The 23,443-nt window shown below is 50.4% G+C and overlaps 1 protein-coding gene across 3 annotated transcripts in view; it reads right to left on the bottom strand.

The window, feature by feature from the left end:
* Positions 1-1,860: 1,860 nt before the first annotated feature.
* Positions 1,861-23,443, bottom strand: part of BCORL1 (BCL6 corepressor like 1) — a 24,308-nt gene continuing 2,725 nt past the window's right edge. The window contains exons 1-13 of one of the 3 annotated variants that reach the window (XM_026072152.1): positions 22,102-22,160; positions 21,536-21,626; positions 18,667-21,246; positions 18,066-18,237; positions 17,722-17,802; positions 17,060-17,506; positions 12,026-12,255; positions 11,706-11,912; positions 11,449-11,615; positions 11,126-11,271; positions 10,091-10,168; positions 5,167-5,320; positions 1,861-3,488 (exon numbers count right to left, since the gene is read on the bottom strand). In XM_026072152.1, the coding sequence (XP_025927937.1) occupies positions 3,212-3,488; positions 5,167-5,320; positions 10,091-10,168; positions 11,126-11,271; positions 11,449-11,615; positions 11,706-11,912; positions 12,026-12,255; positions 17,060-17,506; positions 17,722-17,802; positions 18,066-18,237; positions 18,667-21,246; positions 21,536-21,626; positions 22,102-22,127 (4,656 nt within the window). In that variant the 5' untranslated portion in view covers positions 22,128-22,160 and the 3' untranslated portion in view covers positions 1,861-3,211. Of the gene's footprint in view, positions 3,489-5,166; positions 5,321-10,090; positions 10,169-11,125; positions 11,272-11,448; positions 11,616-11,705; positions 11,913-12,025; positions 12,256-17,059; positions 17,507-17,721; positions 17,803-18,065; positions 18,238-18,666; positions 21,247-21,535; positions 21,627-22,101; positions 22,161-23,443 lie in introns of those variants that run through there. The other 2 variants (XM_026072149.1, XM_026072151.1) reach the window with 2 other exon arrangements.

The following is a 23,443-nucleotide window of genomic DNA, read 5'->3' as shown; positions in this document are numbered from 1 at the left end:
AGCTTGCAGCTTAAAGGGCTGGAGGAAGAATTGCCACTCACCAGCTGTGTGGCTATTGCCACAAATGGCAGCGTGATACCTCCTGGGGCGGGGGGGGGACGCTGCGCTGTCCTTTTTCCAGCACTTGTAGGGAAAAAGAAAAAAAAAAAAAATCATATCTACCCAAACCGATGCACGTTCTACCGCAGCCTGAGCTTGCGGAGGGGGCTCCCTGCCGGCTAAAATGCTTAAAGCCGCCCTGGCAGCTCTCAGCCTGGGAGGCACCAGCACATGCCTGTAGCACATACCCATGGTGCCTCCTATTGAAAAGCAAATGGAGAAGCACTGCAGTTCTCTGGCCTCTGTTTATTCAGAAAAATATATTTGCTCCCCTCTGAGGGCTTTGGTTTGGCACAGGACTGTGCAATGTGAGCGCGCGGCTGGCAAGTCAACCAGGGAGGCTGGCCCCAGGGGTGGCGGGGTTGGGGCAGCTGTGTCCCCTGCTTCTGGCAAGCCCGTGTGTCGGGATGTGGCATGGGGCCGCGGTGCCATTTTGGGGCACTCCAGCGGGGTACAGGCACCCTGCRGCCAAGGTTCCCCCCCTGTGCACCAACACCCCCCCGCCTCCGTACACGCACAGCCAGAGCTGCCTGTGTGCACACATGTGGCTGAGCCAGGGGCTCCCACCCAGCTCCTTGGGTGCTGGCACCAGGGCACTGGTGCTGCCAGAGCTCGCTGGCATCTACAACCCCCAAAGAAGAGGACATCTGGGACCTGAGGACTGGTGGGAAACAGGTTTAAAATGCAGCAGGCATAGTTTTTCTAGAGGCATAAAACCCCCAAAGCTGTTTGCTCCCATGTAAATGAAGCTGGGCAGCAAGGCTGCCCTGGGCAGGAGCTGTGCCTGCTGGGGCAGTGGGACAGGCAGTCTGCCACCCTCAGAGGCAGCAGTTTAGCACAGGCAGCTTTGGCTGTAACGCTCCTGCTGTGTGCATTAGTCCAGAAAYGGCTCTCCTTGTGTACATGGGGAATAGTGGTGTTTTCCTCTTTCTTTTGGCTTCCATATGGGTCAGGGTGTGCAAGAGAGGGCTGCCTCCCCCCACCCCATCCCTTGCCAAAAGTGTGCATCACCCATGGGTGCTGGCATCCCCCTGCATCCTTCCCCCAGCCAGCGTTGGGTACCAATAACATCCTCACCTTCCCTGACTGCAGCCCTGAGGGCTGGGAGCAGCACTTGGACCCTGGCAGGGGGAGCGGTGCCAAAAGGGCTTTAAGCCTAAACCAGGCTGAGCGCAAGGGCTTTGCTCCTTCATCTTGGAGCTGGAGCACTGTGCATCTGCATCCCGTGCAGAACGAGGATTTGGCCAGCATCAGCACCCAGCTTGCAGCCCGAAGCACAAGCAAAATACTGCTGGCGCCTGCCAAGGTATCACAGCCAGCACCTCGAGCCATGCCTGGCCCTGGCCTTGCTGTGGGCAGCTCCGGGCAGGCAGCCTCTGAGGGATCAGTGCATCCTTGCTGCTCCATAGGCTGGGGATAGCAAGCAAGGAAAGCTGGGCCAGCCCTTGCTCGGCCAGCAACAACATCCCCCCCCCCTTGCCTATCTCCAGGATCCCACAGTGGTGCCAGCCAGGGGCCCAGCGCCAGCAGGAAGAGCTGAGCCATGGCCAGGGCCGCTCCTCCGCTCTCACTGCGGTTCCAGTGGCCCCGGCGCAGGCAGAGCTGGCAGCGAGCTGGGGAGGGAGGAGGCATCGCCAGGCACCACTCCAGCCTGGCAGCCCGGCTGCGATGAGTGGGGAGCGCTGCCGCGCAGCCTCTCTGGCCCAGGGCAGGCGTTAGGCACAGCACCGAAAGAAGAAGAGCCAGGAGACGGGAAGCCTGATGCAGGTTTTTTCTGTACATAAGTGTTTTTGACACCACAGCCGGTTGCTTATAATAAAACAGAAATCAGAAAGAGCAGCCAGAATACACACCCAAAGGCAAAAAACCCTCGGCTTAAAAAAGGAGCTGTCCGGCCCCAGGAAGGGGAGGCTGGCAGCTGGGAGTCCAAGGGGAAGGGAGACACCTGCCCTGGCTGGGAATAAACACAACACAAAGGAAAAACAAACAAAAAAACCCACCCAACACTCCCACTGCGGAGCAGAGGAAGAGCCAGGAATAAAACAGAAAACCCCCAAAAAACAGATTGTSCCGTCCTCAAGAGTCCTGTTAGCACCTGTACAATAAAACTGTACCATCTCGGTGGAGCGGAGCACCCCTGCTCCGCGCCCCGGCTGTGGGTGCCGGCACGCCGTGCCCCCTCTCTCCAGTAGAACTGCTCCTGGGGAAACGGCAGGGGTGGGTGGAGTGGGGAAGGGGCCCGGCAAAGCCCGCGTGAGGCGGCGAGGATGGACCCGCAGCAGCGAGCGAGCCCTGGGGAGGACAAGCTGCTGCAAGTGTGGGAGCTGCTGGGGGTTGCAGGCTGCAGCTGATGGGGCCAGGGAGCAGCAGCACGAACGAAACGCAGGAAGGAGCCTGATGAGAGGCTGGAGCAGAGCAGCTGGCTCTCAGCTGGCCTCGCTTGCAGGTGAGGGAGTGCCTTCAGCAGAAGCCAGCTCCAAAGTTAAGAGACACGGCTGTCCCCAGGCCCCCAGTGGAGGTGCGGGAGCCAGGGACTTCCCAGCTCTGCAGCTCAAGGGCTGACTGCTCCGTGGGGGAGCGCTGGCCTCGGGGAGTGCTGGAGAGGAACCAGAGGAAGCCCCTGTCCCCTAGCCTGGAGCTCACATAATCACAGTGATACAGACTCAGCAAAAAACAAAAGGAAACATTACAAATTAAATACTAATTAAATAAATACTATGGAAGACGTTGGGAGAGGGAGGGCAGAGAGAGGCGCAGTTCCATGGGGTCAGGCAGGGACAGGCAGAGGCACCTGCTGCTCCTCGCTTCAGCAGAGCCGGAGCCAGTCGCTGCCCCATGAGCTCCAGCTAACACAGCCCCCCAGGAGAGGGCTTCATCTCCTGCAGTAGCTGGACAGGGCTGGCAGGGAGCTGCCACCACTGCTGCTCATCAAAAAGGGACCCTGGAAAGTCCTTGGAGGCGAGTGTCATCTCTCCCCAGCTGGAGCTCGGGCACCACGAGGAAAGGTGGACTAGCTGGCCAAAGACTTGGGTCCCTGCTGCTGGCACTGAGAGGGCTGCTTCCCGTTGGTCCTTATTATTGCCTCACGATGCAGGGAACGGCTCCATCCCCGTCAGCTGCTCCAGGCCTCGTACTCCACTGCTGAGCCCAGCAGCTGCAGCAGCTCAGGCTCGTAGTGCACCAGCTCCACTGTCTCTGCAGCACCCGGCGCAAGCTCGGGGCTCTCCGGCACCTCGGCCTGGGCCAGCACCTGGCTGAGGGAGACCTGGCGCTGGAATTCGGCCTTGGGCAGCGTGGCRATCTCGAAGTGTGGGAAGCGGGCCTGGAATATGCGGGAGGACAGCTTCAGTCGCTTGAGAACGTCGGAGAAGAGGAACCAGTTGCAGGGCCTGCGGGGAAGGCAGGAGAGTCATGCATTAGGGAAGGAAGGGTCCATGGGCACGTTTCCCACCTGACCATCTCTGGGGTGAGCACATGCTGGCCTTCCCCTTGCCACAGTACCAACAGTGAGGTCCAGGTTGCACACTGCACTCAGCAGTCTGGACAGACCGTGTGTACAGAATAATGCCAGATCTAGGCTCCTAGAAATTGCCTGGTTTTGAATGCTCTTATCTCCTTAAAACACTCAAATAAGGACAGGGACATCAGTGTAAAAGTTAAATGTTAAAAGAGTGTCCTGGCAGCTTCCCCCCCTTGCCAGCAATGAGCCACACTAGGGGCTCCATTTCCCTCCCTGTCATTTCTCCTGGGCACTGTGCATGTCCTGTTGGATGGGTAGAAATTGGCAGGAGGGGAAATTTGCTAAACAGGAAGAAAAAGTGGCATTTTTCTTGCTTCCCCTGCCAAGTCATTTTTCTCCTCCCTGCAGTTTAAGCGAATGCAATAGTCCAACAAAGAGCAGTCACAGAAGGTAGAGAGGGCAAGACTACTCACATACCTGTGTCTGATCACAGCAAAATGTCTATCTAAGCTACGATTCCAGTGCTGTGACCTGATCTAGACTTTCCCATGACAGAGGGAAAATGGTCTATTCACACCCATCAATGCAAGTTGTTGCTAACCATTGCTGGACAAAAACTGAGCCAAGAGCAACAGCAGAGGGAGAAGAGAGGGGAGGTTTTCTGACAGGCACAGCGTAGGGACACCATACAGCAATGGAATGCATTTGGCTAGGCAGTAGGATTACATGGGGAAATCCCTGACTAAACCCTTCTGCTCCCTGAGGACCCACGAGTCTATCTCAAGTGGTGCAGTGGTATTGGCCAAGCTGTCCCACAGCCAGAGCTCTTCAGGAAAATCACTAGTGGTTCCCTAGAGAACCACACGTTTCCAAACACTGACAGTGTTTCTGCAGGGGGCTGTCTGTAACTCAGTATCTCTAATCCTAATTTTAAGGAAAATAACCATCTGAGATACACAAGCCACTCTTAGYTTCAAGGAGCTCAGATGATTGACACGCTGTCATCTGTAAATAGGATGCCAGGGCTGTGACCACCAGTGGTACAGAAGGGTATGCAACAAGCAGCTGACAAAAACAAACGTCTTCCAGAGAGTTTTGGTTTTACCTGCATTGCTTTTTGGGTTTGTTTTGAAACAAACCTCTATCCTTTCTTAAACCAGAAGAGTTTTTCCTTGCTCCTTTCCCTCATCTATATGCACCCCTCACCTATAGTCCCTCAGTCTGTCTCCCTTTTCCATCTCGTCTGGGGAACATGACCAAACTTCCTTTAAGTGATGAATTAAGGAGACCAAATCAGAACCTGAAGGACTTCACAGGCTTTGTGCCATATGCTAGTCAGCAGTCAATAATGCCCAGGCTGGGATTTCTCCAAGCACATCTGTGCTGCGGGAGCATCCATCTAAGTGAGTTGCCGGCTCCCTCCACAGTCATTGGAGAGCTGATCAGTCACATCCAGTGGTTCACCTCAGCCTGATGTTCACTCCTGCCTTTGTTTGGCTAAATCCCACTGTGCAGTCTTTGCTGACTGTAACAGGAGGCATGGGGTTCCCCTCCACTGTAGCATTAGTTTCCCCCAAATTCTCTCTGCTCCAGGAAATGATACTCACCCCCGAGAGACTGACACTTGGAGGTTATAGCTGGGAAGCAGTGGCTTGTCTGAGAACTCAAACATGAAGTTGTCTGATTCTTGCTCATCTTCCTCCTGGTCTGAACTTCCTGGAGGGTTGAGCAGGAGATCACATCCAATGCCATCCTTCCCCTCTGAAACAATCAAAACAGACGTTGGCATCAATCACAGTTTCACTCCAGCCAGCACTCACTGGTCCCTGGGGAATGACCAGTTACTACCACACTTCCATATGCACCTGCCCACAACATCACAGCAAATGTAAGAGAGAAATCCCAGGGGCTCCTCACACTTTCCTTCCAGCCCTTCATTTTGGAGAATGAGGGAGTGCTGGCTGCTCTGCATGCTAAGCTGCCTGGTAACTCCGCTCTGTGACTCTGTTAGGTTGAAAGAGCAAATTATGTTATAGTAATCTTCAGGTTTGCACTGATCCCACATGTGAGGCCATGTACTACCTGCTTGCAAGATGAAACTGTTTTCTTGGCTCAAACACACACTGACACCTCAGGCTCTTCCCGAAATGCCCTCAGTCATTTCCCCACTCCTTTGCCAGCACAGCCACCCTCAGCCTAGAAGCATCTGCACAAGTGGGGAAGGAAGTGGATGTAGGAGCCAAGCAGACAAAGCATCTCTAAGGACCATGGTTCCTATAAAGGAGGTCATTGTTCTCTGCTCTTTGGGCACTTCTCCACCCCAATTCCACTTGACAACTGTCAGCAGGTTATGCAGAGGTGTGTGCCAGGGGCTGTGTGTACATAAGGACTGCAAGATGGTGCCACCAAATCGTGCAGCAGATCTAGAGGCTTATACAAGAGAACAACAATAAGGATGACTTTAGAGAAGCAGACCCACACATTTCTGGCTTAAGCCTTTCTAAGGGGTATGTGAGATCTAGCAGGATTTGCTTGCATAGAAGATGGAGAATAGCACATTCGATCCAGAAACAATTTGAACATGGTTAAGTTCACTGTTCACCAGTTTGGAAAGCATCTGTTGAAAAATAGCTTGCTGTCAGGATTTTATTATCAAAAGGTATGAATAGCCTTGGGTTTTCAAAGTGTTTTTGTCCTGCTGAGATAATACAGCTCCCAAAACTTTCAGAAAATAGGTTTAGATTCTATAGAGAGAAATCAGAGCAAATGTGCTGGTAAGCAAATAAACCAATCATGCAAAAGTTCAACACCATGCATAAAAGAAAAGGCTACACAAAAAGTGTTCTTATGGTATGCTGCACGAATAAGATCCAAGTGCCACACTGCTCTATGAATAAATGCAGCATCCAGTAAGAATGTTACTTTAACAGAGAAACAACAGCAGACAACAGAAGACACGGGCTCAAACAGGGTCTCAGGAAACAACAAAGTCATTTCTAAGTCCTCCAAAAGAGAAAAGTCCCTAAGAAACAGAAAAACAGGGTTTTTATACCTTCAAAACTTATTTTAGAATAGGACAAAAATAACTGATATGAATATTGGCCTGATATCACCTCTAGGCAAAGCTTAAGAGTGCCATGACTGAAGAATCACATTTCTTGGGTAATCCAGGAAAAAAAGAATTAAATGCATTTAATGTGGCAAAATTTATGGTTCTGTCCTGAGAACTCTTTTCACTTGGTCCTGTCCGCTAGCTTTACTGAAGGCTTCAGATGAGAACAGGAACATCCTGTACCATCACAGAGCAACATGGCAACATCAGGCACAAAAATGTTAGTTCCAGGTGTAGAACAAAACCTTGGGGTGGGACGTTGTCTCTGGAGTAATGGCAGCGTGAAGCGCATGACACTGATGAGTTTACCATACCCAGATCTCAGAGCTCTCACACCCTGGTTTCTCTCATTATCCTGTGTCCCCCAGAGATTTGCACATCTAAGGGAAACCATGGACAACATTCCTGCTTCAAAGAATAGAAACGCATTGGGCCTGGGATTGCTCCTCCCACCCAGAGTGACAYGCAATGTTTTGTGCTTCAGCTGGCTGCTCTGATGAAAAGGGAAACTTTGAAGAACTGAATCACTAAAGGAAGAGAAGCATTTCCGCTGAGCTGGTTTGTTGCCTTTGACAGCTGGGAGCAGCTCAGTTACTCTGTGACACAACCAGGTACTTCCCTGCCCTGGGGAAAGTCTTCTGTCAGTGACCAAAGGTGACTGCATAAGGTAACTGAGCCAAAAGGGCCCATTTCAAAAAAAAATGCAAGAAACACCACTACAAAGAAAACAGCCCCTTGTCACTAGCTTGGCATCTTGCTCTTCCTTGCTTGTTCACATGCTGCCCTGCAGTATTGTCTGTCAAAACACAGGTGACAGAGGTCCAACAGTGTCACCTCACTATTGCTGTAAGCTGATCTAGATGTGGATGAAATGGGAGGTCCCTTTCTGTGCCTGTTGAACACAGGCCTGGCAAGATAAAGAACTACTTTCCAGTTAGATTAATTCCCTGCCACAACCCATCATACAGCCTCACAAAGACGCTGTCAAGGGCAACACTGGGAATGCTCCACACGGAGGGGTGAAAAGAGCTCTGACAGCAGTGTAGAGTTAGATCAGCTTAGAGAGACGATGGCAGTGATCCCAAGCCAGAGACGGAAATATCCCACAAGCTACACCAAACCCAGGGAGATCCAAAACATTTTGTGCAGCTGGCATTCCTCCAGGGATCATCAGCCTTGGGGCTGGGAGGGACCAGAGTTCTCCCAAGCAGTGTGGAGATACTTGTTAAAGCCTGAGGCACCCGAGATGCAAGCATCATCCCAATGAACACTGAAAGAATCTTTCTACTGGAGCAAGGATGAAAAGATGCTCCTAGGGATGTGCACAGGCAGATTCATGCTGGGTTTGTCTGGCTTTTTAACCAGCTTCAGGCAGCACAGGACAGAAGGAAGACAAAGCCTGACAGACGGCACCAGGCAAATGACAGAGACCCAGCAGAGGCACATTCACAGTGGCCATGATTTAGTGTGAAGTCCCAGTGGAAGAAATAGGACATGCTTAATTTAACAGAATAGGTAGTCTTCTTCCATCCTCAAACAAAACCTTCCAAAGAGCATAACTGAGGTCCAGGCAGAGGAAAATGAAGTGCTGTCACCAGCATTTCCATGTTTTCCTGTGGAGCCTTTCCCTGCATTAACCAAGCACTTAAGTAAGGTCCTTGTGAGCAGTGAACTGCTATCACTGATGGCATCTTAATAGCCCCTCACCTGACAAAAATGGCAAGAGTTGGGGAGGGTTTGCCTACTGAAAATCAATGGAAATTAGTTGTCTTTTTGCCTACTGGGGTGGAGGAAAGAAATGTGGAAAGATACAATGAAAGACAGGATTTTCAAGACAATCTAAGGGAGCCACACCAAAAAAAAAAAAGAGAAAGAGAGAGAGAGAACTGAAACAAGCAGCTAATTTTAACCAAAAGCAATCAGGTTGTTTAGCCTTCAAAGATCCATTCTTTCATTTCAGGGGTCAAGGTATACAAAAAGCAGAAAACAAGACAGCATGTTTCTGAATGACTTGCATGTGGCAGCTGGTCTCCTATGGGGTATGAGAATTGGCAGCCTACAATCCCATGCCAGGATCTTGAAGAGGAAAAGGCACTGATGAACGGGACATAATAAGCAGATACTCAAACTCAAGTACATAAGCTCTCTGGGTTACCAAGAGCTCAGCCATGCTGTAGTAACCAAAAAGAGCCAAATCTTCTTACCCGCAAAACCACCCACAATTTTCCTTCCTTGCTTAACAGAGAAATCCAAGAGGGAGTCAGTGATAAATCAAAAGGGGTAATATTTTTAAGATATTACAGTCAAAGAAAAGCTATTTTTCTCTTGGTAATGAGGATTCTTCTCAAAGGATTGTGATAGCTTCAAGAGCTAGAAATCTAGAGGAAGGAGGCTCTGCTTTGAACAGTTTCCTTGGCATGCCTGAGACGCAAAGGCCTACGGACAAAGAGTTTTCTTAGAAATACAGAATTTCATCTGTTCTGAAATGAAGAGACATCAGGGTCCTCCAAGGATATCAAGACCAACTTTCCAAATGCATCCAATTTTTTTTCGTTTCTAAAAGGAGATCTAAAATGACAGTAGGAAACAACTAAAATCAACAGTCTTTGAGCTTGCCAAGTGCAGAAATAATCCAAGTCTTTACAGAGGACTTGACAGTGATGATCTACTGTCTTAGTGGTTGGGAGGGACTCTGCAGTCTGCTACAGGCCCGTGGCTGGATCCAGAACATCTTTATTCATGGACCCTAGCAGAACTGGAATAATATAATGAACAATTTATGGACCTTTTGCCTGCACTATTTCAAGAAAACTCCTAAGCTGGTAGCCATCCTCTTCAGAAAGTCTTTGACAGTATAAGGTGCAAGTCATGCTTTCACTGGAAAATGCCTGGCATTGTAAGAGAAGGAACTCCTCCAGACAAATGCCCTTCTCTGAAGCAGAGGAGAGGGGTCTATAACCCCAAGGCACAGCTGTCCCACTGGATGGGCAGCTCTGAGAACCTGGAAGTTCAGGACTGCTACTAAGGAGAGCACCTCAAAGAAATAAAGATTTCCTCTGCTTTCCTTGGTTTTATCTTGATGACTGGCTAGCAAGGGAGTAACAAGAACTACGACAAGAATAACCTGCTACAGGATTGAGACCCAAAGACTCTCAGAAATCAGCAGCAGCTCATGCAGTCTAGTCTTGCACAGTTTTTACCTTACTCAGAGGGAACCATGCATGCCGCTTCCCAAAGAAAGACTCCCTTTCAGGAGCATTGGGAACTCCCAGCACGTAACATAATGGCGGGATCTCTCTGTACCACATGAGCTGGGAGGGAAGCTGACAGACAACCTGAGCAAGCGACACATCATTATCTAGCAGACATACTTCTTTCTGCTCTGCAGGTATAAAGGAAATGGGATGGACTGAACTCACCTAGTACAGAGCTGCTGTAGAAGTCCCATGCTGTTCGAGGATCCCCGTCTGTACGGCCCTGGAGATCCGAAAGGTAATCTAAGAAGAAAAAAAACGAGAGGGGAAATGCATATCTTCTGGGTCAAAGCATGATCCTGGAGTGCATATCTATTGCTCCTGGGAAAAGCAGTGGAAATGAAGTGTTTTACCCTATTTTGCAGCTAGACCTTATGGCAAAAGCTGAACTACAACTTGCAAAAAGGGTGCCCCCCCTCAGGAGAGGACAACACGGCCCTGGGGCTGAGAAGATGAAATAGAAGCTAAAGTGGAAAACAACTGACAATACTGAGTGGGTTGGAAAGGAGGGTCCTTAGAATTGTCTTGAGTTCAAAATTACACCTCTAACAAACGTGTGCAGTTAAGCCCGGAGGAGCACTGACAGACAGACAGCTGGCAAACCAGACTTTTTCAAAACTGGAAAACTTCTCCGTTGTACCTGTGTGGGAACCACCATCTAACTCTAGCTGTTTCTGTCCTCCTTGCTGTTCTGTTGGAGCCACAACACTCTACACTAACAGCACAGAAAGTGGGCATGTGTTTCACTCTCAGCTACAGTAATGCAAAATGGTCCTTTGTAACAATGGCAGGCAAGCAGCATTTGGGCAGAACAGTTTTAGAGTAGATGGCATCATTACTTGACAGCAAAAATATATTCATTTAGGCTATGCTGTAGAACCAGGAACTGCAGGTATTAAACACAGCGTCTTCATCCTTCATCCACAGCCCTGCCTGTATAGTTATGTGATGACCACATTGCCAGCATTCTGGCCTTGTACATTAAAGACTGAAAAGTTACTTGTATCTTACTTGAAAAATGATATATAATTCTATAATTAGAGGTTGCGTTGTAAAAATGCACACATAGGACACGATAGAGCTAAAGTTATTCAACCCCTGCTGCTCAAGCACTTCTCAACCCGTGGGCACCCAGATTTGGTCCCGTGTGCTGCCACACAGGAAGGATGGAAGCACTGCCACCCCCAGGCTTGCACCTACCACAAAGGAAGCGCTTCATCACTTCACTGGTGGCAAGCTTCACAGCTGTCTGTCCAGAGTACGTGGCCAGAGTGGGGTCAGCACCATAGGAGAGTAGAAGCCACATGGTTTCCAGGTTGTCATTTGCCACTGCATCGTGGACAGGCCTGCAAAGATGGAAGCATTAGCAGATAAAGAGATCAGAAGAGTTCACAAAGCAAATGATCTGTTTCTCGTTAAGACAAATCTAGTGATGACTGGCAGTTCTTCCTGGAAAACTGCCCCTGGCTCACTGCCCAATGCTGTTCAGGGCTTCCCTGATGTCCTCCCTCTTGCTGGCTTGCCTTGTGCCATCCTGTGCGCTGCAGTTCACGTTGGCGCCATGTTCCAGCAGAATGTGCAGGATATCAATCCAGCCTCGTGCGCAGGCTTCGTGCAGAGCTGTGTAGCCAGCATTGTCACGGTGGTTCACGTCACTACTCTTTTTCTGCAGGCAATAGAGTACTACGTCCTGCAGGAACAAGATCAGCACAGGCCTGGTTACACACAAACCAAAACGGGGCAGTGCAGGCACAGAAAAGCAAAATCCACCAAAATTCACCTTGTAGCCCAGGCGGGCCGCTCGCTGCAGAAGGGTCTCCCCAGCATTTTTGTTCACAATCAGCCGCCGAGCTTCAGGAGGAATGTGCTGGGCCACAGGTAACTCAGGGGAACACCCTGGGCTGACCCGACGGGACTTACAAACTGGCCACAAGTCCTGAGGCTTCTTCAGAGAGCGCATTTTGGGCTGATTCCAGCATCCTTTCACCTGAAAAAGAATGGAACACAGCTCCTTGGCACATGCAGCCATTGCTTACTAACAGGAACCCCCATCTTGTTTCTCCCCACATACAGCATTCCCCTCATCAGTCCAAGACATACCTTCCCCTCATCACAGATCCCTGCCAGGTGTTTGGTTTTGCATTTGCGTTTTCCTGATGGTTTCTCCAGCTCTTCTTGGATGGCAGAGCTGCCCGAGTGCTCCAGAAAAAAGCCATTTCGAAAGTCTGGGCGTCCTTGAGACTTTCGGGGAGATGGGGAAAGCCTACTTCTCAGTTGTAGCTCTGTGCCTTTGCCCTGCCCAGACTCCTTCTGCTTCCGGTACCTAAAATCTAAAGGAGAAATGGAATGAGGAGCTTCTATCAGTGCAGAACCAGAGGGCAGCAACCCCGATCTCTGCCCACCACTCAAAACAAACTAATCCCTGCAAATCTTTGATGGCTACAAATCCGGAAATCCAGACCCACAGTAGAGTCACTGCAGTAAGAACAAGCACAGTGAGGTCACAAATTTTACCCATCAGGGATGGACTCAGAATGAACACAAGATGCACAATGTCAGACAGCCATCCTGGCTTAAAAAGGCCAATCCTACCAAGATCTGGGACTTGCACGCAACTGATTAAGATTTTTCTTTAGGTATGACAGTCAGGTGGGTCAGGGTCTCCCTGGGCAGGGAACCCAGTAGGAAACAGCCCAGCTTGTCAGCACGCTTCCCAGTAGTTTGGTCACTGCATGCTGCTATACAGTGAATTCCCCTAATATCTGCAAAGCTAAGCAGRTCTCACATGGGACACCTCTCAGAGGGAAAGAAAATTTGGGAGGTATCCCCTTTACGCTGTGGAACAGTTGTTATTTTGCTGCCTACAAAATCAGACCCTGCCTTGCCCTCTCATGTCTTCCCCTTAACTTAAGTAGTATATTAACATTTAATTTAATATGCATTCAGGCAGGAAGTAGCACAATGCCTCAAGGGAAATCCAAGCTTTTCTTCCTCGCATTATGCGGAACTGCAGGGTTGCTCATTACAGAACCCTAAACATTGTGCAAGGGCATGCACTCTGGTTCACTTAAATAGCAACATACCATAAAAAGGGCATGACAGTAACTGTAAAACAAAGTATGGAATGAGAAAGTAAAGCCTCATGAACATATAACTGCACTGACTTGCGTGAGGCCTCTTTGCTGTAGATCATCAGTGTTGGAATAAAATAGGTTACAAAGGAAGGACAGCATGCAGACAGCTTTTGGGAATCAGAGTCTCTCAAGACGGCTCTCTCCACAGCTTTGAGCACTTCATTTGGGAACAGTCCTCTGCTTCATTTCTAGGCGAAGGGCTAGGAGATGCTCCAGTAGGTTAGTTCAAAGGATAAAGAGAGGAATCCCCAGGAAGAAAATGTTTGGGTCCATTAGGGATGCCACATGAAAGACTGACCCTTCTGTCTCTAGTACCTAGGCAAGTTTTGTAGATCTCTAGGAGCAGCATCTTCAACTTCCAAGTTGTGCTGATATTTTAGATTCTCCACATTAAGCACTGCAAATAACTTCCATCCAGGCTTGTTATTGCTAGGAACCAGAGGCCATGGATCTTGCTAAGAAAAATGGGTTTGGCTGAGATACCAACGTAGAACCACATATAAAATCATGAAGCATGCACATCTTAAGTAGTGTGTAATATTCAGGTCTCCACATCTCAGGAAAGACGGAGCGGTGGTGAAGAAAAGCAACTAAAATGATTGAGGGGTGGAGAACCTGCCTTTTGAGAGAGGCTGGGACTCCTCAGTCTGGAGAGAAGGCTGAGAAGGATGTGATCAAGGCTTACAAAATCACAGAGGGATAGATTAGTTACACACAGAAATCTTACTCACCCAATCCTGCAATAGAAGATGTAGGGGAACTCTATGAAATGATAAAAGAAAAGACTTTGTAGAGCACAGAGTGAACTTCAGGGATTTACTGCCACAGGAGGCAGTGGAGGTGGATGATATAAGCAGGATCAGAAAGAGTTTAGACAAATTTATGGACAACAAACCCATAAAAGAATCATAAAAGGACTGGGCAGAGACATCCTTTCTGAGGTCCCTAATTCAGCTGCTCTGGATGCTGGGGAACACCAGTGGACTGGAGCCAAGGAAGTAGCTGTGCTTGCCCTGCATAGCCTCTCCGCTTGTCCTGGTTTGGAGAAAACAGCAGGCTAGACAGGCCCTAGCCTGACACCATACAGCATATTGGATGTACATAAGCAAGAAACAGATGAAGTTTCCTTAAGAGAATAGGCCTGCCTTGCTCTGAACAAAGTAGAGCTCATCATGAGACATTATCGGGGTTGGTAGTTCTAACTTCCCACTGCATAGAACACAATATTTCTTTTTTAAATTCAYGCACAAGTATTAGACTGTATTTAAGAAAAGTTTTAGCAATGATATTCAATTGTCAAGAAGACAGCACATGGCAGTCACTAACCTGCTTGCTCTTTTGGAAGCAGTCACTGGACAGAGACTTCTGCTGGGCTGTCTATAACACTATTCTTGTCCCTTTTACAAAATTATGACACTTGAACAGCTAAGCCCAGGGCAGTGTACAAGGAATTGAGATACTCCTCCCTTTTGCATGTTCCCTGATATCTGATTCCTTCTGCCAATGTGCAGGAGGTCTGTGTTTTAGACCAAGACTTTTAGATCAGCCCATCAATGTAGTATTTAATACACCTCATTCGGCAGAAAGCAAGTCTGTGCGAGAAAACACGCTCTCATCGATGGAACAGCTGCCCGTGGGGAGGAAACAGATATGAAATGGCGTGAGCCTATGAAGAGTGGGGAATGGGATGAGGAAGAACCAAGTCTCTGGCTGGTGCATGAAGAGAAAGCGGTGAAAAAACGAAAAATGTGTGCCTTGCCTTTAGCTGACGTGACCATCACTATCAGCAGTAAAATGCCAAAGAATGTGTTCATAGACGAACAGCCAGCCCAGCTGATCAAAGTGGTCTGCCCAAAATCAAGGGAGCATTGGTCAGAGAGAGAAGACACTTCCAATGGATCAAAATATTTTTACTATCAAAGTGATATAGCCTCCTTTATTCAAGTGCCTTGAAGCCAAGGGTCCCGATTGTTTTCTGGCTACGCTTGGATGATGAGGTGGTATCAGCAACCAAATGCTGAAAGTGGTATGCTTATTTTAAGACTTCACCTTGCCCCCGGAGGGGATCTGGCCACAACAAACCAGGCATTTGTCAGTGGATCACTGCAGCTCGTATCTAAAGATGATGCAGAGTCTTTAGCTAGTACTGAATGCAGCTGTCTGCTTTCTCTAAAGACATGGGCTGGCCTCATGTCCCTCTTGAGCCTTCCAGCCACCTTTCAATGCCAGTGTAAAGCCTGGGTCCTAATCTCCAAAGCCAGGAATGCCTCTAGGCCATGAGCTGAATCTCAGAATCCAAAATACAGAAGCTCACACATCTGAGGACCAAGTAACCAAATGGTCTCTGAGGGAAGCTGGCTATGGAACCATCCTTGAGAGAGAACAGACAACTTTGTGATGTGTGATAAAGCTCCTGGAAAAAAAAATCTCTCCAAATGTTGCTGAACTCATACCTTCTTTTCAGGCTCCATTTTGAAGAGGCTTCGGTGGGAGACAGTCTAAGAGAGTTCATAGAAAGCAATGCAAAGATGCCAAGAAGCCCATTAGAAACTTTGCTACTGATTTCACACGGAGGCAGCCAGACAGTACAGCAGTGTAAAACTATGGTAGAGCAGACACCTAGCTTTGGAGAGCACACAGTAGGATGAAAGTGGCTTAAAAGCACACATATCTGAGACTATAGAGATGAGACTAAGAGTTAAACACCCAATTGACTTTCCACCCCCTCTGGACAGCCCACAGCAGATTTTTAGCAGTACTGAGGGCTAGGACACAAAAGAAACCCTGTGACTAACCTGAAACAACAGAGTTTAGCAGGCAATGTGCTAACTAAGCATCCCGGTCAACAGTTTTACCTTTACAGAAAGCACACTCATTGAAAATCACAACTGGTCAGCTGCTTGATTCAGACCACGCAGGGAAAGAGGTCTTCAGAAGCACAGCACCATCACTTTCTAACCTAACCTCGCTAAGACTGCCCTTTGCCAGGCCATCTTTACTACCTACTACATAGTGCCTCAGTAGCATCTCAGCTTCTCCTGAGGACTGTCAGTCTGAGCATTGATGCGGTGTGGCAGAAGGCAACAGGTCCACAGTCATTACATCACTTCCCACAGAAAGGCCCAAGCGCAGGAAGAGCTGGCAGCCCTCAGAGAAGCACTTCTCCCAGGGTGGCACTRTGGCAGGGGCATGCTCTTTTGCAACACTGACAGAAGTTACCTGCAGGACAGCTCAGGCAGAGCTACACACAGTCTGGACTACCAGCCAGATGTCAACACGTACATTTGGACATGTATGTTTTGCTGGATGAATACCACCCTTGCTTCCAACAACCTCAAAATGCCCCTGAACAGACAGAGATAGCTGGCTGACAGTTACATATTTCAAAACATCCAGGAAAAGGGAGTGCAGAGACCACTAAACCTCAGGGACACACAGATCACAGATTTAGTTTTGACCACATAGTCAGGGCAGTTATTGAAGAAGAAGTGCAAGAGTGGAGGTAGAGCAGGAAGCACAACACAGGCAGGTGGCACAGCTTTCTCCTCTTAGCAAAGCTGCAAATATGAACCACAGCGCCACTTGCAACACACTGACTTTGTTAATATTCTCCCTCATGCTCTGTGGTGCAAGCTTGCAAGTTAACTTAATCAAGCAAAACAAAGCATAAAGAAGGCCAGCTGAAATGCAGTGGCTCCACCTCTCTCTATTTTAGCCAGGAATGCTGAACACCTCCCAGGGGTCCACGCTTGTCCATAAAAAATTTGCTGTGCTACCTCCTCCAATTCTCATTTTCCCACATCCTCTACCTAATTAGCCACACAAGATGGTATTCCCTACCCTAAAATGTACTTTAAATATTCTTTAAAGAGCTGACCAGCTGAAGTGGTCCATGCGAGCCCACTGCTCTAGTTGTAATGACAAAACTCCATCATTATAAATATATAAAATGGCCTGGGGCCCAGGCTCCTGGTACCAGAAACCCCTTCCCAAACTATACCTGCTTTGGATTTTCGCCTCCTGTGGGGGTAGCCCACTTGCTCCTCCTCTCGCTCGGTCAAATATTCCCCTGTCTGGTATTTCCGACTTTTCTGCCGTCTCCTTTTCTTCCTTTTGATGTGGCTGTCATCTTCCTCCTCCTCATTGGGCTCCCACAGCTGCCTGGGTGTTTCCACTCTCCAGGGCAGCTCCCGGGCCCTCCGCAAGTGACAGCCGCTCCTCTCTGACAGGGACCTGTCCCTGGCCCTGCGACTATGATAGCGTGATGTCCTGTGGGATTTTCGCAGCTTGCGACATTTCAAGGACGTCTCTTCCTCCTCTTCCTCCTCCTCCTCCTCCTCCTCCTCCTCCTCTTCTTCTTCTTCCTGATCCTCTTCCAATGGTAAAATCTCCTGACCGGTCACATCGCACTCTCCTGTCAAGCTAGCAGAAGAGCCAGCAATGCTTCCTGAAAGAAAGTGGAATTTCTAACTGACAAAAAGAGCCAAGGATATTGGCAAGAAAAAGCCCTGTGGGGCAGGACAGAAGACAGGGACAAGGCCATGTAAACAGAGAAATGCTCCCACTCCACCCAGGACTCGTTTGATCTGAGAGGGCAGCAAAGTACCCTGCCTTTGCTCAGCAGCGATGTCTCCGTTTCCAGGACCCACGGCAATGACTCACCTGATTGACTACGCGTCCGGCTGCTCAGCACCACTGGAATGAAATCCCGGAAATTGTTCTTGGGCTTCTTCTCAAGGTAACCTGTGAAGATAACAAAGCCTTGAGAAACAATGCCACCGAAAAGTCAGAAGGAAATTTGTGCAAGCAAGACTGCTAGCCTGGAAAGGGCAGTCTGGCATCACATTTCAGCTCCATCTAGAATCACAGTCCGCTTTGGGAAGTGATCAACTCCAGAGCCATGCAGCTTTAGAACTGCAGTTGGCTCCATGGCAGAAGAGCACCGGCGCTAAAGGAAACACTGCAGCTGGACAGGGTGAGAACATTTTGCCACCTTAAATTCGTACCAGTACCTTCCTCATGGCTGTCCGCCCGGTGTGCTGGCGATGGGAATTCTGTCTTCGCCGGCCTCCTGCGCTTACGCTTCAGTCTGAGGCTGTTGTGATCTTTCACTGATCCCAGGCCAGCTCGGCTTTCTCGCTGGCTAATTTCATGCAGATCATCATGGTGTTTTCGCCACTGCGAATGGAGGATACAGGTTGAAGCCTGAACTGCCAACTAACTGTGCTGGAGGAGCTAAGGAGAAGGGATGCCAAAATGCTGTCCCACACCAACACCGCTGCTGCCCTTCAGCATTTTTGAGACCCACATACAACACAGAGCTCAGGAATTTGTAGATATCCAGATCCACTTTTGCCCTAGAAAGCCTGCAGACCCAGGTATTTCAGATATTAATCCACCGTCAGGTAACGCCAAAGAGCATGGATAGAAAGCCAGTATAAGCCCCAGCTCTGTGCAGTAAGCTGCTCTCCCCAGCAAGAGCTCCTTCCTCACTCCTAACCCTACCTGCTAACCTTTTTGATAACCCAATAGTCCCAGCTACAGCCATATCTGGCAGCTATCCCCCTCCTTGGCATTGGAGACCCTTCCTCACAGCCTCTCACCCACCTTCCGGCCATGCATGTTCTGGCTCCCTGATTTGCTTGCAGGCTCCTCGCTGTCCTGGGCTTTGCATTTCAGTCTCTTGTGAGCCTGCTTGATATCCCCATCATGCTGCCGCTTGGTCTTGCAGCGGGCACTGCCCTCTTGTTTGATTTGGCCTGCTGCCTTGAGCTTGACCTCAGTAAAGGCCTGGGCAGCAGCCCCAGCTCGCGGGCAGGCCGCAGAAGCAAATGACATGTCACACTCCACTCGCTCCTTCTTGAGCCTGCATAGATCCACCTGACGCATGCACTGGGGCGGTTCTGCAGCTGGCTGCTCCTGGGAGCCTTCGCAGCCCCCCTCCTTGTGTTGACTCTCTGTGGGTGCAGTAGGCACCTCCGAAATTGTTCGCAGGCTCTGCTGCCCTACTGTGGGCAGATCATGCGACAAATAGGCTGCTAACACTTGGTTTTTAGGCTTTGCATCCAGCTGTTTGAGGCTACAGCTCCCCTGGGGAGCCTCAGTCTGTACGTTGCTCTCCTTACTGGAGTCAGCCTCTGGTTCATCACACTCTTGACTCTTCTGAGGGTTTTCTGGCTTCCCCTTTCCCCCTTTCACATCCAAAGGACTGGCCTGAAGAGATGGACCTGCATTCAGTGGGCCTGGATTGGCAGGCTCCTCATAGAGTTTGGGCAAGGTCCGGCAGTTCTTGCTCTTGGAGGCAGCTTCCCGTTCCAGAGATGGGAGCCTGGGCAGTCCCTCTGGTGTGCTTTGGGTTGCTGTGCCAGACTCTGCAGGCTGCATGCTAGGGAATGTCGGGAGCTCCCCTGCACCAGAGGGCTTGCAGGCGCTGCTCTGGTTTGGTGGCAGCTGCCCCACTGTGGAGATGCCAATCGAAAGCAAAGGGGTTTGATGATAAGGAGACCAGCCGAGAGGCAGAAGCTGAGGATTGGAAGGTTTTCCATTTACCGGGCAACGGGGGTAAACACTTCCCTGGCCAGGATTCCAGGTAGAGATGTCCTTGGATTGACACAAAGGAGCTCCTGAAGCAACTCTGCCATGAAGAAGTCTCTTAGCAGGATCCTGCTGTCCCTCTGCACTGACCTGGCTGGCTTTCTTCCCACAGGGAATCCCAGCATTTCGAGGCTCTCCCTGATCAACAATGGAAATAGGCTCCTGCTTGGGAAGGTGGCGAGGGTCCCTGCTGAAGCTCACACTGGAGTCCTTGCTGAGCAGCAGCGAGGCGGGGACTGGGTTGGCCACCCCGACGTAGGTGCCTGGAATGGTGCTGATGAGTGTGGTGTTCTTCACCCAGGAGCCCTGCTCCCCGTTACGCAGGAACTCGGGGAAGATGACGAAGGGAGGGGTGGTGCCCAGGCACGAGGTGACACTGCTGCCCGTGCTCTGGGTTGCGCGCTGGGACTTGGACAGGACTGTGGTGAGCAATGCTTTGCCGCTGGTGTGCACGGGTGTGAGGATGGGCATAGGAGGTGTCTTGCGTTGACTGGGTGGAGGCAGTTTCTGGCGATTGGACTTAGAGGACAGATCAAGAGGCATCTCACTGCACTCTGGAGAGGGGACCATCTCACGCTCTAGCTGCGGAGGGGACTTCAGAGGAGAAAGTGAAGTAGTAGCCCCCTGCACGTGCGGCTCGGGAGCACCTGGGGCTCTGGTGTGTGTACCAGTGCCCGACGAAGGGGCACTGCTTCCACATGATGCTGCCAATGGAGGCTGGCTGGATGAGAGGGAAGGGCCAGCTGTGGATGGGAGAGCACCATCGGCAGCAGTTTGGGCACCACTTCCGCTTGAAGGTGAAGAGCAGCTGAGCTGATTCACCTCCACAGACACCACTTTGGCATCTGAAGTCAAAGGTCTGGTCACAGAGAAGGTGCAGGGGTAGGAGCGCAGCTCTGGGGAAGCAATAATTCCTGGCAGGCAACGCTCGTGTATATAGGAGGGCAGGACAGGGAGGGTGAGCGTGGAGGAGACCCCCAAGGTACTTGGAAGTGTAGCCACACTGAGCGGCTGCCCACAGCTGGGTGGAGGGATGTACACTAGTGGCTGGCTTGGGCTCAAAACTGCCCCAGGCTGAAAGGACAGGGGCATTTTTTGCATAGCAGGGGCCTGAGATGTGGGAAAGCACACTCTATTCAAAGTGAAAGTAGCTGGGGTGGAGGCCGATGTGTTGCAGCTGGAAGCAACCACGGATAATGTCCCCTCTGCCAGCACTCCCAGCCCTTGTGCTCCAGTGCTTGGGGTGCTTTTCTCCTTCGCAGCAGGCTCACTCTCTGGAGCTGCAGAGCAGGCTGCAGGAACATCAGCCTGCTTGTCGCTGTGAGGATCTGCAGGTGTCCAGGCAGCATCAGCACCAGTGCTCTCCTGCTCAGTAGCTCTGGGGATTGCTGGCTCTTGCCCTCTGCCATCCCCCTGGCTTGCCAGAGGGCCCAGGACATCATCTTCTTTCACAGTCTTTCCCACACACTCTGGGCTTGGGTTGGGATCAGGTGGCTGCTCTTCCAGTTTGGGACCAAGCTTTTCCTCCACCTTGCCATCTGCATCCAGCCCCTGGGCATTGCTGCCACCACCGCTGACTGCTGTGAGCTCCACCTGCAACAAGAAGGGAGAAGATGTTCCTTAGAGCTGTGCAAGTGGCTCCTAGTGAAGCAGGCAATACTTTCCCCTCCCTAGGCCCTCACAGGATGTTGAGAAGGCCACGCGTGGGGAAGTGGCAAACAGCTTTTGCCAAAACAGAGAGTTGCTTCTCCCATACTGCAGTCAGGCACATCCCTCTGGAAGACAGAGCCCAGAGGACCCAGTTAGGGACAGATGCTCTTGCTTGGCCTGTTCCATCACAGAAACGACTTCTTGGACCCAGACATGCACACAAGGAGCTCACCTTGGAAAGGCTGCTGCTGACGCAAAACTCTTGAGACCCCAAGTGCTGGGAGCTGCTCGTTTTAGACTCCTCATCAGAAAGTGGGGCTCTCCTAGATGAGGAACAAGACATGGCATTATAAAGTCCTGAGGTATTCTCCCAGCACCTTCCCTGTCTCCATTTGGCACAGCAGAGCAGCTCAAAGTCTGCTGAAGCTTGCCTGCTGCAGGCAGCCAGGTCCTCAGCAGCACAGCTACCCCACCAACACAACCTGCCTCCCTGACCTGTCAGGAGCCTTGTCTGGCCCAGTCAACAGCACTGCCTGCTTACCTGACGCGTCCTCCACACGCAGCTGTACCTGCCTGACAATACTTTTTCTCCACGGCCTAGCAGCACTGTGCAGTTTCCTTACTCATGACCATTTCAACTCCCCAAGCCCCACAACAGTTCGGTCCAGCCCAGCCCTCCCACACCACCCTGCATTGCAGCCCAGCCTCCAAACACCTGCTCCCATGCCCTCCATTTTTCATGCAGCTTTTGCACAGATTTCCAGTCCCATTCTCCCCACCCAGCCCCATCCTGCTCACCTCTCCTTCCACACACACATCCTCATCACTGTTTCTCTGTCCTCCAGCCATATTCACTCCAAGTTCCTAACTTCCCACCCCAGGCACACAAATCCTGCAATACATGAAGCATTTCTCCTAAGATGATTCCTGTCCCACACACAAGTGCAACTAGCTGGTAACTGCAATTCAGCCCCGCAATGCCATTCTGCAAGTCAAAGCCATTAAGACATGCTGTTGATGTTCATTTCACCTCTACGACCAACACTCCCAGTTCATCGCTCCCACATGCCAGTCCAGAAGCTACAACTTCAGGACCACTCCATGCCTTTCACTCCCCAGGAGTCTCCTCTCCTCATCTCCTCCATCCCAGTCCCTACTGTCAGTCATGGTCCTCCAAAGAGGCCCTTCCCCAGGCACCGGGCTGTGTAGATAGCCTCCAAGTCCTGCCACTACAAGCGCTGTGCACATTCAGCTCTCCAGCCCCCGGAGATCTCTCTCCAGCATCGAAAGTGTTCAGGCCCAAGGTGTTCAGCATATGACTGAAGCAGCCAGTCACCCTTGGTATGCAACGTCCTGCTGGCCTGCACATTTCACCTTTTCTCTTCAGAAGACAGTTCCTGAGCGGAAAGTACGAATTCAGAACAAGGACTGTGAACTCCAGGGAAATGGGAAATACTGAAGAGATAACTGTGCTCATGATCTGCAGGATGACTGGACAAGAGACAATGCTCCTGTGTTCAGTGTCCCACCCCCGTGACACACCTGCCCTAGCAGTATTTGCCTGATGACACTTCTCCAGTCTTTAAGGGTCATTATAGAGAAGCTGGTGGTGCTGGGATAAAACAGTTCAGTTTTAATTTCTGCTGATGACATGTTTTCTTCTGGTTTTGTGCATCCCCCTCTCCCTCCTTGCCGTGCTCTCAAAACCAAGTAACAGATGCAAGCTCTCTGAGTGAGCCCTTCTCATCATGGGGCTTCCCTACCCCTCGTGCTCAGCTCCAGGACTCTGGTCTCTTGGCCATTTCAAGCAGCCCATAATGGGATATCAGCGCCTACGTGAGATCTGAGCACTCTGGCTACAGGGAGGCCACAGTGACTCCTACGCCTTACCAAATGCCCTTGGGATTACAGCGCTGTGGCAGTCTCTGGCCACATCTGTTCCCCCATCTCACAAAACTACTTGGTTGTACAGTCAGTGCTGACCCCTTCAAACCACAGTAAAAGCCTGATCCCTTGAAAGGCCTCCTATTCCCTCCCTACCACACAACCTTCTTGCTATTACCCTCCACAGACACGGTTTGCCRTGGATTTCTTTAACCTTGGCTTCCCAAGTCAGCCAGGCCGCAAAAGGCTTAAGAGG

Source organism: Apteryx rowi, unplaced genomic scaffold (genome assembly GCF_003343035.1).
Source record: "Apteryx rowi isolate R43461 unplaced genomic scaffold, aptRow1 scaffold_338, whole genome shotgun sequence".
NCBI classification, from domain to species: Eukaryota; Metazoa; Chordata; class Aves; order Apterygiformes; family Apterygidae; genus Apteryx; species Apteryx rowi.
The sequence above is the reverse complement of the archived record's forward strand: the minus strand, read 5'-3'. Positions and strand labels throughout refer to the sequence as shown.